This window comes from Macrobrachium nipponense, chromosome 5, assembly GCF_015104395.2.
Source record: "Macrobrachium nipponense isolate FS-2020 chromosome 5, ASM1510439v2, whole genome shotgun sequence".
Classification (NCBI taxonomy): domain Eukaryota; kingdom Metazoa; phylum Arthropoda; class Malacostraca; order Decapoda; family Palaemonidae; genus Macrobrachium; species Macrobrachium nipponense.
The window spans coordinates 98,530,261-98,547,760 of record NC_061107.1 but is presented as its reverse complement, the minus strand read 5'-3'; the positions used below and the strand labels follow the sequence as shown (position 1 = coordinate 98,547,760).

Here is a 17,500-nt window from a genome sequence, read left to right as displayed (position 1 = left end):
TGTAATTTGTGGGTAACAAAGGATGAAAAGAGTAATCACTGGTCGTTCGTGTTCGGAATTGTAATTCTATTTTGTTTATTTATTGTTCTGATCTTCTTTCTTTCGAAAAATGTTTCACCACTCCATTCCTCACTTATCCCCCCAAAAAATTTGGGATTTAATAAATTATATTTCCATTACGTTTGGCTAAACGGGTATAAATGTACACACACACACACAGGCACACACACATATGTTTGTGTTCATGTATGTATATATGTAATTATATGTCTGTATGTGCATATTTCACAACACTCGATGCTACCAGGAACTCTTTTCCTTTCTGCAGAGTACTGGGAGGACCACTTTAAATGCAAGCACCCGAAGAGTCCTGTCACTAAGTACAACAGGAACTACACCCAGGCCTGCAGACAGGATGAGAAGCTCACAAACAACAACACAGAATTTGAAGCTCAACTTCAGTTCGTTTCCGATGCGGTCATGGCCTTTGCATATGCGTTTAAGTGAGTTCTTTTTTTTTCGATTTGACGAACTTTTTACATAAACTTATTGAATTCTGCTTGCAGTTTTCACTCCCATGTATATGCTGCATTACCTATACCCTGTATTTTTCCATCTGTCCACCGCCTGTGGTGTTTGCGTATGGTAACACTGCGTCCCGGGCTTTAGATAGTTACACTAAGTGTAAGTTTTAGGTAAATAAAAGGATATCTGGGTGTACATTTGCAACTGAAAAGTGTTTTAATAATTTACTGTATGCGAATTACACCGTTAATATTCGAAATAGGATGTTGTTATTATTGTTGAACGTAAGCTGCCTTTTCGGGGTGGCGAATTCAACAATAATAACAGTATCGTATTTCAAATATTAACGGTGTAATTCGCATACAGTAAATTATTAAAACACTCTTCAGTTGCAAATGTACACCCAGATATCCTTTTATTTGCCTAAAACTTACACACAGCGTAACTATCTAAAGCCCGGGACGCAGTGTTACCATGCGCGAGGACCACAGGCGGATGGACAAATGGAAAAAAAAAACCGAGTATAGTATCTAATAGATGATGGGTTTGACATTTCAGTGGAAATGGAAAATGTTACCATTTTCTCCACGTGATATACATATATCTTCTTTCCTTTTCTAACTTTAGAAATATGCACCATCACCTCTGCGGTGGACATCCGGGTCTGTGTCCACGGATGTCCCCGATTAACGGCGAAGAGCTACTATCTTACCTCCGTAATGTCTCTTTCACCGGTAAGTGAACGGTCAGAGAGAGAGAGAGAGAGGAGAGAGAGAGAAAGGAGGAGAGAGACGAGCAGAGAGAGAGAGGGAGAAGAGAAGATGGAGAAGGTTCCCACCGTACGCTATGACTCATAAACGTCAATTTTACCTTCACCCCTAAACCGTAAAAAAGACTTATTTCACTTTGATAGCAGGAGTGAAAATGGTTTACTGACAGACTGAGAAATTTTTAGATATGAAGTTCATCTTGATTTCCAAATCATTGTAAACAAAAAGGAATGTCTTCATATTTTAAAACTTAAAATCATATCTTTTACAAACACTTTGAAAAGCCAGTCTTTACCAAGAATCATAAAACTGAAGACAACCAACTTTGATCTCATTCATTGATTTCCGTATTCAATTAGTAATTTATTTGATTCCGTAACTTTCTTAACTGAATTCCGTAGTGGGAGAACAATGGTTTGTTTTGTTCTGCACCTGTGTTCTGACTTTTCTTCTCTTTTAATTGTTTTAGTTGTCATATAATTCCGTATATGCGAAGTAAAAGCAGTTTTACCTTCATAATCCATACAGAGATGATCTTATTTCATACATCTATTGACAGTACAATAGTACTTATTTTTCAGTTAAATAGTGATGAAGCTGTTCTGCAATCTATGATTATTATTATTCAGAAAATAAACCCTAATTTCGTTTAGGTTTAAGCGGAGACAACTTCACTTTCGACCAGAACGGAGACGGCCCAGCCAGGTACAACATCATTCACTTCAAACAGTTATCGCCGGGGCAGTATGCCTGGATCACTGTAGGACAATATATTGAGGGGGAACTCAAGTTGGAAATGGACGGTAAGTCAGTTCCAAGAAAACGGGTATTTTTAATAAAAATGAACAAAAGATAAGTGGGACGACGAGAAGTCCATTGTTTTGAGATGGTCATCTCAGTTATGCAGAGAGACAACGGTAATATGAAGAAAAGAAACGTGATAAATAATAATAATATATAATAATTAATAATAATAATAATAATATAATAATAATAATAATATAATAATAAATCGTTTTCAGGTATTAAAATGTAATCATAGTAAGTATTCATAATGATGATGATATGAGTTTAATTTCATTATCTAATATGTAAGTGCTAATTAAGATAAAATGAAAAAAGATTAGTTACAAGCCAGATTAATCCTTTCCAATATTTCATTTCCACTCAACAGGGTGAACAGCATATAGCCATGAAATATCGTTGTATACAATATCCTTGTATACATGCAAATTTCCCGTCCAATTCTCACCTCTATTCTCCCCCTTTAGTCCTGCAGTTCAAACTGGACGACCCGTCACCTCCATCAAGCGTGTGCTCACTGCCCTGTCACACGGGACAGGCCAAGAAATACGTGGAGGGAGAGTCCTGCTGTTGGCACTGTTTTAACTGCTCGACTTATGAGGTGAGGAGGTCTCGCTTTTGAGTTTTCCTCTTTTCCCATTTCAGTGACTGACATCTAATTTTTTTTTCTTTTGAGGCTTTATTCAATATATTCATTTATAACGATTTCTCATGCTTGTTTTAAAGACGATCTTTTCTTGTATATTATGGAATACAACAATCACATTATCATCGTCACTATCACTAGAGATTTCATTTATTACATATTCAATTTTAATGGTGTCACATGCGAGTTCTTTGAAATATTTTCACACCTCTTCATGATTAAACAAAGTCTATGAGTCCGTACATTTTCTCTTAAAAGCCGCTTTAACTTAAACCTTATAAAATTAGCTATCATGCGTATATTTCATTTGTGTAAATGGTTTCCAAATTGCATGTGTAAATGGTTTCCAAATCCGCAAAAAAAACATAAATACATAAATAAAAAATTTAAAAAATTTTCCTTTTTATTGACTTTTCCAGATCGTTAATCCCAGCGATGAGACACAGTGCTTATCGTGTTCTTGGGGGACTCTACCTTCCGAGGATCATCTAACCTGTGTTCCTATCCAGGAGGTGAGTAGAGCAAATTATAAAACCTCTTGCATTTATGAAAAATATTTTGGTGACAACGCATGCTTCTCATTTTACTGCTTTCTGCTTTTCGCCCAGTTTCTTACGCTCAACATAAGCCCCTATATTTTGACACTTCATTTTTTTTCATTTATGATGAATATCTTGAAGAATTTCATTACGTTATGAGCATATTTTATGAATAAAAAGAGATTTCATTTGCAGTTACTGTTATTTTCTACATAAGTTATAAAAATATGTTCCAGAGCTTTTTAATCTATTGACAACTTCCTATCATCGGCCCAATAAACCAAAACCTTACCTTTCGCTCTCGTCAAAGATATTTTAATAAATCTTTTATCTCACGTTTTCACTGTTAATATTCCACACATTCTGCATTTATATCTACTTAATCCGATGAATTATTAGCTTACCCACTCTCTTCTTTCTTTCTTTTATCCTTAGTCTCGTGTACGCTCATTTAGATTTCAGTTTTTTTCTTTAGCATATGATCTTGAAATGATATCGTTCAACTTTTTCTACCATGGATTCTTATATTGGATATCCAAACTCCTCTAATCCTTTTACATTGAAATCTTGAGTGTTCTTAGAATCAATTTCAGTTTCCTTATCAACAATAATTTTCTTCGCTGCTCCACAACTTCTCCTTGTATTCACCAATTAATACAAATATCCATAAACTTTGTACTACATTCACTGTTGCATTTACATACCCCATGGAGTTGCAACATGTTATTCTTTAATCATAATAATTATAAAATTTCCAACTTGAGCTGTCCTTTGTAATTAACACACGATGCCGTAGGGTTTACTTTGAATTAAACTAATCCATCTCCTCGCATCGCCTCGTTCCCGAATGTTGGCTTTTCTCAACAAAGTTTTTCTATTCTGATCAACAAGTCGAAATAGTCTTAATACACTGCCCCTTTGCTTTTCATGTCTTTGTGATCGCATGACTTTATCCTAATGCCCCTATGCCCTGTGAAACTTGGTTACCTCTAATTTATGTATGCATGCCTTGTGAAAACTTTCCCCAGTTGTCTGAAGAGCATCTGTTAAATTCATCAACATACATTTTAGTGCCATAGCCGATCCCAAATTTCGTCATCGTTTTCTCGAAAAACACCCTTCCACGTACCTTCACGCCTACGATAAGGAATATAAACATGACAATGCGGTCACTCCCTCCTGCCGTCTTTGTTCTATAATAAAAGAGATAATTGCTACTCTTCCTAGCTCTTCAATATAAAACGTTCTCTACGTGCTGTACAATATAATTCATTTACTGAATTCCTTCCTGATGTCATTGTTTCGCTTAACGCACGTTTTCATCATTATACTCTGCTATGTACTCTAAAACGGTGAGCCTTCAAGCAGACAACTGCAATTGAAATTATGTTCCATTACTTAAAATCTAATATCATATAAAAAAATGAATACCTGTGATTTTCTAATATTAACCTTCAATGGAAATCTAATTCGCCTTAATGCTTAAATTGATTTCCTTCTTTTCATAACTATATAAACATAATAGTCTGTAGGTGGGCTTAGGACAAAAAAAATAATACACACACACACACACATACACACACACACACACACACACACACACACATATATATATATATATATATATATATATATATTTATACATACATACATATATATATAATATATATATTATATTAAGTTTTATATATATATATATATATATATATATATATATATATATATATATATATTACACCACACACACACCCTAAGGCATGAGGGGCCCCCATAAAAATTGCATTGGAATGGGTGATGAATTATGGAAGCTTTGATGTGTCTATGACGCACAAACGCAGTTAATATATTTTCATATATTTTTAAACCAAAGGAGAATTTTTTATGTTGATAATAATTTCGTCCTCTCGTGGATTGGAACCAGTGGTCAGTTAGGAGAAATAAGGACTTCAGTGAAGTTACCGACTCGGCTACTGAAGTCCTGATTTCTCTGTGCACTGGTTTGAATAAACGTGAGGACGAAATTATTATCAACTAAAAACTCCCCTTCGGTTAACATATATGGAAGTATACTTATTGCCAGAGGTAGGGAAAAAAAGCGGAATTGGATATTAAGAATATTTGTAGCTTAATTCTTTTATATACATCAATACTATGTATATACTATATAATCTATTTATCTATATTATATAAATCTAATTATAAACTATATATATATTAAATATTTATTATAAATCTTTATATATATATTTATATATATTGATTACTTATATTATATATATATAATATTATCAATTATATGCATGTATGTGTGGTGTGTGTGTGTGTGTGTGGACAAAGTTACAGCCACGAAGGACAAGTGAAGCAATGAAAGTACTGAGCACCTCATTGTTTCTCTTTTCCTTCGTGGCTGTAACTTGGTTTATATAATCCATGTTTTTACCTTTTCGTGATGGTTCACAAAATCAAACATATGATACTATATTTATGAATACATTACATAATATATTCATCTATAGCTATCTATCTATCTATCTATCTATGTATCTATGTATCTATCTATCTATCTATCTATCTATCTATATATATATATATATATATATATATATATATATATATATATATATATATATATATATATATATGTATATAACATTCTACCTCTCTACTTTACTAGAAATGTTCAAGTTGCTTAATTTAATCTATCTTCCTCATCGGGGAAGATAGGTTTATTATAATATATTATATATATATATATAATATATATATATATATATATATAAATATATCTATATATATATATATATATATTTTATGTGTGTGTGTATATACACCTACATATACATACGTACATATCTATATTGATATATACAAAACTATTATATATACATATAGATTTATATATATATATATATATATATATATATATATATATATATATATATTATATATATATATATATATATATATATATATATATATATATATATATTAATGTAATATCACAACCTTGACAAGTGACGACCGTAAAATATTCATACATCCAGGGATGAAAAACAAAAAAATTGAAAAAATTAAGAACAGTAAGTATTCTCGTCAAATGAAATATAGAGAACGGATATATCGTATTATACAGATAGTTTCCTAAGAGATCAATTTCTTGAATAATCCCTAAGAAAACTGACCTCTCAGGGAGACATGTTCTACATAAATACGATGTATCTGTTCTTTCTATTCCATTGTGAGTTAGGCGATATCTCCTTAGACGGAATAACTAGCTTTACTCAGGCACTTGTTATGACCCATGATTTTATACATATATTCATACGAGTGTATGTAATATATATATATATATATATATATAGTATATATAATATATATTATATATATACACATTATTGTTATTAACCATGATTCCATGATTTTATACTATATGCATACGAGTATAGTATACACCCCGCACACACACACACACACACACACACACACACACCACACACACACATATATATATATATAATATATATATATATATATATATATATATATATATATATATATATATATACATATATATATATAGTATATATATATATATATATATGTGTGATATATATATATATATATATATATATATATATAATGAATAGCATTGCCGATTCTAGAAAGTCGGATCTAAATTTAATAAAAAGAGTATGGCCAGCAGAAACTTCAGCATTTTTCGTTAAAACTTTATTTTCACCCAACGCCTACGTTCGGGATACAAATCCCATCTTCAGGGCTAAAAACAGGGTAAAATTAAAATTCTATAATTAATCAGACTAAAATGGGGCACAGTAATAAACTTATGGCTTTTTAAAAAAAATGATATAGATTAATTAACAATATATCAGTGAAATTCGAATTTTATATAAAAGTAAGACGGTAACTAATTGAATAAGAGATCAACAGTAAAAAGCAAAGCTACTAAGTACAATGACACTTTCAAAATAAATAAACAAACAAAACACTTAAAAACATAAACCCCACGTAAACACTAAGAAAATTACGTAAACAACTAAGAAAATTACATGAGAATTTGAAAGTCATTACTTTTAAAAAAGTAATGACTTTCAAATTCTCAAGTCGCTGTCCCAGAGAGAAGACATTATTGTATATCCCCCCGATAAGGGTAAAGGCGTTGTCCTTCTGGATAGGGATGCATATATCAACAAGATGAACCATGTCCTTTCCGACGCTACAAAATTTAGTCTAATATTCAAGACCGAGGACAAGAATAATCGCAGCCTTAAACAACTTTTTGACAATAATGTTTTGAATGATCAGACATATCGGTCTCTTTATAGTACTGGGCTCTTCTTCTTCAGTTCTTGTATGGGTTACCTAAAATCCATAAAGAAAATGTCCCTTTGCGTCCAATATTAGCAGCCTATAACTCGCCAAATTTTGCCTTAGCCAAATTTCTAGCCCCCCTACTTAACGGTTTAACAAGCAATGAACATAAATTACTGAATTCCTCCCAATTTATTCCAGAGATTTTGCAGCAACACCCTGGTCATTTTATGGTTAGTTACGATGTATCCTCACTGTTCACCAATGTACCTCTCACCGAAACCATAGATATAATAATTAGTGCTTTATTCCCTACTGAAGATAGTGTTTTTGAAGGTTTTGATATTGACTCTTTTAGGAAACTTTTGGAACTGGCTGTGATGGATAACTATTTCATTTTTAACGGGAAAATTTACAAACAAACTGATGGCATGGCAATGGGCTCTCCTTTGGGTCCCACATTTGCCGATATTTTTATGTCACTTGGAAAAACTATTTCTTGACCAGTGTCCTTCATCTTTTAAACCCATTTTTTATGAAAGATGCGTACACGATACGTTTGTACCTTTTAAAGATAAACAAGATCATGCACATTTGTTCCTTAATTTCATTAACTCATTTCATCCGAACATTAAATTTTACTATGGACATAGAATAGAATAACGAACTGTCATTTTTAGATATAACAATTTTGCGATGTAAAGATAAATTTTTAACAGGTGTTTTTAGAAAGAAGACTTTTACTGGTTTGGGAACAAATTTCTTTAGCTTTTGTCCGTTAGTTTTTAAACTTAATGAGGAAGTAGTTTTCTTGCAAAACTATTTTAGCAGAAATTGCTATCCATCCCACCTATTTGAGAAAATCTTGATGAGAGGTCTTTAAATGTATGACATTGTTTTTAAAAACCGAAAACACCCACTTTTAATGTACCTAAAAAAGAACTGTGTATATCCTTGCCTTTTTTGTTCAACGTATAAACTTGTAAAACGAGAGCTCACCGTCGTACTCAGCAACATGTACCCATACGTTAAATTTAATTTTATCTTCAAGAACCCCTTAAAAATCAGTAGTCTTTTCAAGTTCAAGGACACCCTACCGCAGCTGATGCGATCTTCAAACGGTATGTTTGTTTACTCATCCCAAATGTAATTTGGGGACTATGTTGGTAATTCGAGTCGGCTGTTGAAGGTTCGCATCGATTGCCATCGGGGTGGTGCAGTCACCAAACAGGATTAACTTATCTAAGAAAGAATTTTCTGCAATACGCAACCATGCGATAAAATGTAAACATAGCATTCAGTACAATGATTTTAAGATCTTATCCCAAACAATAGATAACCAGCATCCTTACCCATTCTCGAGTCCCTCTTCATTAAACAATTGTCATCAACCCTCAACAACCATTCAACTGCTGTACAATTGAACATTACTTAATAGACCACTCGCCCTTTCTACCTTCTCGCCTTTGTATTTGCCTCTCCCATTTTGTCAAAAATAAATAAATACTTATTCAGTCTTATCTATACTTCTGTACCGGTGAGTTCTCGTTTCGCTATTTTATGCCTTGTGTCCGCCTTTATATATATATATATATATATATATATATATATATTATATATATATATATATATTATATTATATTCTTTTTTTCTTTTTCTCCTTTTGTAATCATATACAGAATTTTTTGCTGTTAGGATTCAATATTTTTCTCCTGTTTTAGTAATAACGTAATTTTCGTAGTTGTTTACGCGTGGTTTGTGTTTTTAAGTGTTTTGTTGTTTATTTATTTTGAAGCGACATTGTACTTAGTAGCTTTGCTTTTTACTGTTGGTCTCTTATTCAATTAGTTACCGTCTTACTTTTATATAAAATTCGAATTTCACTGATATATTGTTAATTATTCTATATAATTTTTGTTAAAAAGCATAATTTATTACTGTGCCCGTTTTTAGTCTGATTAATGTATAGAATTTTAATTTTTACCCTGATTTTAGCCCTGAAGGTGGGATTTGTATCCCGAAACGTAGGCGTTGGATGAAAATAAGTTTTAACAAAATATGCTGAAGCTTCTGCTGGCCATACTCTTTTTATTAATTATATATATACATAAATATATATATATATATATATATATATATATATATATATATATATATATATATATATCTATATAAAAGCTGACCAAACCCGGGATAAGTGAATGACAACCGACAAAACTTTTCTTTCTCTCACTCCAATCCTCCCTGCTTCTTTCCCTCTTTCTTTCTTCTCCCTAACACCCCCTCTACTCTCTCTCGCTTCCTCTCCCTCTCACTCTTTCATCTTTACTTTCTCTCCCTCTTTCTCTCTTTTCCAACCCTCCCTGTATCTTTCCATCTTTCTTCTCTCAAACACTCCCTCTACTCACTCTCTCTCTCTCTCCCACCTTCCCTGTCTCTTTCCCTCTTTCTTCTCACTAACATCCTCTCTCTCTCTCTCTCTCTCTCTCTCTCTCCCTCTCGTAGTTCCTATCCCTCTCACTCTGTCATATCCTTCCCAACCCCCATCCCCTTTGTAAAACTTTAACAAAGTACAATTTCCATATACACAATACAATAACGGCTCATTTCACTCCCTTACTTGTATTCGTCCGTGTTCTTTCCGAAGGTATATATCCAACCAGGCTCTTGGTGGGCAATAGGAGCCATGCTCTTTTCCTCCCTCGGCCTAGTGATGACGGGCGTGGTCATTTGGGTGTTCGTCAGCTATAACGACACTCCAGTGGTGAAGGCGTCGGGAAGGGAACTCTCCTACGTCCTACTGTCAGGCGTCCTGCTGTGTTACGCCATGACGTTCGTATTCATCCTGAAGGTGGGGGGAGAAGTTCATTTGGCTGTTGTCATAGAAATTAAGTCTTAATTTTCTTAACAGGTCATATCTTTCTCAATAACATTCACTTTATGTCATCAAAACCTTCATATTGTTGCACTAAAATCTCATCGAGAGTATGTCAAATTATCATCACCTTTGTCCTTAGTTACAAGTTTCTAAAGATTATTTCTGTCCCAAGGTAAATTCGGTGAAACCAGCACTGTTCACGTCAATGACTTGTTCCCTTCAGTTTCTCCTAAATATAAGTACTTTTTTATGAGTTATCCTTTCAGAATCTAATACACGATTATGTATAGAACTCTGGACCACTTTCATTTTCACAAATTATTTTTTATCATTAGAACTGCATCTCGATTTTTTTTATTTAATTGCTTTTACGACACTTTGCTTAATATTCCTTAATAAATTAAAAATCTCATAAAATATTTGTACACTAAATATTTCCTAGATCTTCCAACGTTCCACCTATTCCATGCATTAATCTATTAATTAAGTATTACCTATTATATTAGTTTCCAGTTCTTGCATAAGCAAGTTATTGCGATGTGTCTCAAATGTGATGAGATGTCTTGTTAAAGTTCTTCTAATTATAATCATAAGCTCTCTTCTTATTATTTAACTACTATAATAAACGTCACTCTCATCAAATTTTCCTTCAGTAACGTTCTTTTTCTGTTACATTTGCTATCACTTCTTTCGGTAAACGACGTCTTTTCCACATTTGACATACATATCTATCAAGTGAGTCATCATAAAATTTCCATAAACAAGATACGCAATACCCTTATTTAGTATTGGCTGCTTCCATTGGATTTCCCTCATTCAAGTAAGTCACTGATTTCATACAATTTCTTCTTTAGAAAAGCTAACAGTGATATTTCAAAATCATATCTACTCATTTGTCGAAGTCTATGGTATGGCTTTCGAGGTATAAATAAATGCTATCTTTGTCAATTCATATCATCTTGGTATGCACAGAAACCTATTTCTTCACCTTCTAATAAACATTCACTTCAATTTAGTAAACATCCCCCACCTGCCAGTCACCCAGCTACGTCTCTTGCAATATTCAATATCTTCTTGGAAATTTATCCCGGGCCCCCCGCCCCCTGCCCCTTTCACCTATTGAAACTTGGCGGAATTCCATATATAAGAAACCTTTTCATTTTGAGTCGTTTATTTTTATTTCCTCTCAAAATCAGAAAATTAATTTTAAACAATTATACTAAACGAAATCGACACACTCTGTATATGGACCAATCGGCAGGTAATTTATTGTCTTTGAATTCTCTTACCACATAAAATTAATTATTTTTATAATACGCTCCTTTGTGGTATATCCTTTTAACAGCCAAAGAGGATGAAAAAGAAAACTAAACATTTCTGAGTGAGAATATCTTCATGTTAGTCATATAAACAAATATTTTTTTTCCCTTATTTTAGCCCTCTGATGTAGTCTGTGGCATCCAGAGATTTGGCCTAGGCTTCTGTTTCGCTGTCGTGTACAGCGCGTTGCTCACGAAAACCAACAGGATCTCGAGAATATTTAACGCTGGAAGAACGACGGCCCGTAGGCCTTCCTTCATCTCACCCAAGTCACAGCTTTGCATATGTTTCTTCGCGGTCTCCATCCAAGTAAGAGAGAGAGAGAGAGAGAGAGAGAGAGAGAGAGAGAGAGAGAGAGAGAGAAGAACTAGTGGAAAGTGAATCTCAAGTAAGGATGTGAATTTCATCTCGTCATCACGCACGGATTGGAATGACTAAGTTTATACATAAAGCAGATCTAGACGTATATAGAGACGTTATATTATATATATATATATATATATATATATATATATATATATATAATATATATATATATATTTATAAATATATAGTGTGTGTGTGTGTGTGTATATGTGCTAAGTTCTTTTCCATTGGTATATCAATATGTTTTTTTTTTTTCATCGGGAAAATTAATTAAATGTTTTGAGGTGTATATGTATAATTAATTGTATTTATATAATTGTACGCAAGATAGTTTTCTGCAGAAATGGCTGAAAATTAGTAAAAATAAACATTAAGCTTATCAATCAAAATCACATCACGGAACACACTGAAAACGTTATAAAATTGTGTTCTTAATAACACCCCATAATAATTTATTCTACGACTCTTCCTTGCACGAAAGTCCATTAGTGCTAATGACTTTCCGCAGGTAAAGAGGAACAGAGAGAAAGCAGCTTACTTTTCGAGTTCCTAATTGTGTTCATTCTGCATCAGTGATCTACTTCTCATTTACTGCATTGAAAATTAAAGGCGTAAGGACTGAATATAATATATACACGCACATACGCCCACAAAACTAGTATTCGGTTCCCAATCTTTCCCTATTTATCTAAATATTTTTTTTATTGAAATTCTGATCAAAATCGAACGATTGATATATTTCAGCAAAAGTTCCTAATCATAAGAATGCAAATATGTGAGCTAGGCGTCACAAATTTTAATCCATTAACAATTCTTGCTTAAATTGTCGCCTAAGTTAAAATGCCCCTACAGGTCATAGTGACAGCTTTGTGGTGCTTCGTGAGCCCGCCAAAGGCTATCCACCACTACCTGCAGAGGGAGGACAACTTCCTCGTGTGTGCTGCCTCTATCAACGCTTCCTACATGATAGCCTTTGCATATCCTATAGGTAAGAGGTTACTCCTATCCTTTGATGTTAAGCAATCTGTATATTCATTCGTCAACAAATCTTCCATTTCTCTGAGGGAATCGGTAATAGCAAAAATATATATATATATATTTTGAACCTTAATGTAAATTAGGTTTTTACCACAATAGATGCTACTAGAAGAAAAAATAAACTTTTCCATTCCCTGGCGAACGAGTTCTCGCGAAGGATACCCCCATATCTAAGCATATAGTTTAAAAAAAATATTTAAGTAATATGCGAAGAAAGAAAGATTATTTAGGAAGTGAAACTAAGATTACATGATGTAAATAGTGAGACAGAGGGAAATATAATCTTACATCATAGCTGAACTAAAATAGTTGTATAGAGAAGTGGCAGATCTGACTGATGTAGGATATATTCCCGTGAATATATCTATTGGAAACAGGAGTCTTGGACTTCATAGACGTCAAATTACAATTGATTAGCTGTAGAATTATAAAGGTAATAGATCTAATTTTGATATGTTGACGAGGGAGAATAAAAGACTGTACGAAATGAATAAGAAGAAAGAAAGGAATAAGTAGTCTTTATTTTGAGAAATATTTATGCTTCGATTTTGCGTATAAAAGGAAAAGGCTGTCCTTGGCAAGAAAGAAAACCTGGAGAAACTTTATAGATAAATAAATTGATAACGCTGCAGCTCAGAAAGGACGTTAACTGTGTTGTGCAGTAGGCAACCTGTTGAGCGCATTCTTTTTATACGTTTCATATAAAGCAATATATAATATATATATATATATATATATATATATTATTATATATATATATAATATATATATATATATATATATATATATATATATTTATATATATATATATTATATATATATATATATATATATATATATATATATATTATATACACACATATATATATACATATATATATATATATATATATATATATATATATATATATATATATATATATATGCATACATACATATATATATATATATATATATATATATATATATATATATATATATATATATATATATATATATATAATGGGCGTTTGTGTTCAACAGACAAATTATGTTTTGTTTATGTATTACATTTACTCTCTCCCTTCATTGAACAGGCCTGATCGTGGTATGCACAGTTTATGCAGTGTTGACCCGCAAGATTCCTGAGGATTTCAACGACAGCAAGTACATAGGCTTCACCATGTACACAACTTGCATTATTTGGCTGGCATTCGTACCAATATATTTCACCACAGCGAATAATGTTGAGGTATTTCACTTTTATCCTCGTAAAACGAGTTCAGGCATTCTCTCTCTCTCTCTCTCTCTCTCTCTCTCTCTCTCTCTCTCTCTCTCTCTCCTCGTTTAACATTCACTTGCGTTTCATGTTGAACTATGCGAGAGTGATCATGAATATTCCTGATTCGTTTGCATATACGAATAATTCATTCATTTGACAATAAGTTGTTAAATTTTGCTAACCAACTAATATCCGCTCGAGTGCATTCCATATTCCTGATATGTTATCATAACGAGTTTGTAGTAGCAAATGTTTTGGAATTATAACTTCAGAAACTTTACTAAGCATACCTATCTGAACACAGTCCTTGTAGAATTATAATCTGTTGTTACAATAGTAAAACTGTATCTCCTATTTCTATATACTAAAGGCAGTAATCATTTTCATAATTGATTGAATACTTTGTGCAATTCAGTATTCACTTTCATGCTTGATTGAATACTTTGCGCAGCTTACTGAGTTATTTCATTACCGATAATTTCATAGATTTTTCGATGTTACAATTAAATAAAATCAACATACTTTTTGATTATTTTTTTCTAAATAATTGGATTTATTAATTATTCATTTGTATGTCTACTTCTTTTCCTAGGTACTCTTTTAACTTCATTTCTTCAATGCTTTAAAATGAATTTTGCGTGCATTTTCTATTTCTGTAATATAGCTGTCTTTCTATTTTGTTAGTTGACAGGGCTATAGTCCCTGAATGAGATACATCAGTAATTTTCATAATGGGATAAGTGAAATCGATATATAGGCGGTTGTCTGTCAGTCAGTCTGTCTGTCTCAAGAAAATGTCACGCCACCTTCATTCTTCCATTTACCAAATAGTATTTACACTCTTTAATTGATGTCTAATGTTGTTACTGTCTGAATAACATTATTTCGATTTCGGAGATGATGAGTTAAAAAAAGCCACAATTATGTAGATGATACTATATTTTTTTCAAACATAAAAAGGTTAAAAATAGAGGAAGCTTTACACAACGGTCCACTTCAGCCAACTCTGGCTGAACAAGACCATTGTATAAACGGCCAAATATTTTTTTTTTTTTGGTATTTGAAAAAAAAATTACAGTATCATATACATAATTTTGCCTTTTTTTTAACTTATTATTTCAACTGACTGTTATCTAACGCATTTAAGGCGTTTGTAAGAGCTTACGTATTCGTTCTAGTTCTGCTACCTTTCTTTTCATCGTATAGCGTTGCAATGGTTATAAGCATTTGGTCCCCTCCTTCATTTACAGATGTGAAAAAGAATGTGTGAATCATTGATTTGTACTTCCTTTATTCAAATATTTCCCTAGTTATGAAATCCCAGTTTCCTCCTCCGTAATAATCACCAGAAACGGTTTATCACAATAAGTTTGTAATCATTATTACAAGTATTCATAAAAAGAAATTACGCATATCACAGAGATTTGACAAATGAAATAGCCCAAAACATTGCATTTTATATATTGTGACAGTGTATTTTGTTATTCGTTATAATCTATGCGTCATCAAACTTGGAGCACGAATGAATCCTTTGTAATTCTACTGTGGCTTTTAGTAATTCATATTCGACTATATTTCTAATGAATGTTTGACCGCATACTCTAATGACTGTATTCGAGCCAAAAGGAAATCATACGTATACCATTACTAGTAAGAGGAACTTACTGATTATCAGGACAGCTTTATCTATTCAATTTTCTCAATGCAGGATAACTTGTCATTTCCTAGTGCAGTCGACAACTTTGGAAAATCAAGAATAATTAAGAAACACCTTCCAAAGAAAAACATCTAGTCAATATACTTCATTCACCATCTTGCTCTCCTTCCCAACATTTAAATTTCAACCCCTTTTTTGACCCACGCAACCATGCACACAAACATAAACACACGCGCAATATAATCTCTCTCTCTCTCATCTCTCTCTCTTCTCTCTCTCTCTCTCTCTCTCTCTCTCTATTATATATATATATATATAATATATATATATATATATATGTGTGTGTGTATATATATATATTATTATATATATATATATATATATATATATATACATATATACATACATACATACATATATATATATATATATATCTTATATATATATATATATATATATATATATATATATATATATACACACGTATATATTCATTCTTATCTTTTCTTCAGCTGCGCATCACTGCAACATCTGTGACAATCTCATTGTCCGCAACGGTGGCCCTGGTGTGCCTCTTCGGACCAAAGCTCTATATAATTTTGTTCCATCCGGAGAGAAATGTGAGGCAATCCATGATAACAATACCCAAAAACCCGGCTCTCTTGAGCAGCAACTTATCATCCTCTTCCCAACGGATGGATTCCGGAACGCAGAGTGAAGGTTTGTATTTCTGCCTATTTTTCCAGTGCTATGTTTCATCACTCGAGATCATTTTATGAATGAATAACCCTGTTAGTTACCTCCGTAATCATAACATGCTTTGAATGATATGCTTTTTAGATGTCTATTCATGTCTTTACTTTATAAAGAAATTATATTTGCATGTTTTACAATGCTTTGTTCATTAGACAGTTATCATTATGTAACCGCTGTCATTCCATCAGGCTGATATCAGTGGTTCACTTAAATTTCTGATAACTATTATCTTGGAAACTTTTGGGAACCGCACTTACTTATCTTATTAATAACCGAAAATCACGAATTGTTTACAGTTACTGGATTATCTGGAATAACAAAAAAATTTCTAGCCAAGAATGAATTCGGATAACTATTTTATTTTTAAACTATACCTACATCAAATAAGCAAAATAAAACTGGAATTTGGATGCTTCGATTGCCTTTAACTACATTTTCGGTAACTTATATAAAAGTTTCGAATTTGCTAGCCTCCATCTTGAATACCCAGCTGCATAGGTGCTGCTCTATTTCTGGTATTTCTAGTCATCAGGGAAGTACCGTAGAAAGAGGCTTTTAATATCCTTTTATATAAATTAATGCTTTTATCGTAAATGATATGATTCTGCGTC

At 32.4% G+C, this 17,500-nt stretch overlaps 1 protein-coding gene across 1 annotated transcript in view; it reads left to right on the top strand.

Annotated features, from left to right (window-relative positions):
• The window catches only part of LOC135215544 (metabotropic glutamate receptor 2-like), a 55,906-nt gene that overhangs the window by 37,101 nt on the left and 1,305 nt on the right, over positions 1–17,500 (top strand). The window contains exons 8-17 of the mRNA XM_064250377.1: positions 329–503; positions 1,153–1,259; positions 1,949–2,098; positions 2,567–2,700; positions 3,165–3,257; positions 10,261–10,464; positions 11,929–12,120; positions 13,030–13,165; positions 14,292–14,446; positions 16,646–16,853. Of these exons, the coding sequence (XP_064106447.1) occupies positions 329–503; positions 1,153–1,259; positions 1,949–2,098; positions 2,567–2,700; positions 3,165–3,257; positions 10,261–10,464; positions 11,929–12,120; positions 13,030–13,165; positions 14,292–14,446; positions 16,646–16,853 (1,554 nt within the window). The remainder of the gene's footprint in view (positions 1–328; positions 504–1,152; positions 1,260–1,948; positions 2,099–2,566; positions 2,701–3,164; positions 3,258–10,260; positions 10,465–11,928; positions 12,121–13,029; positions 13,166–14,291; positions 14,447–16,645; positions 16,854–17,500) is intronic.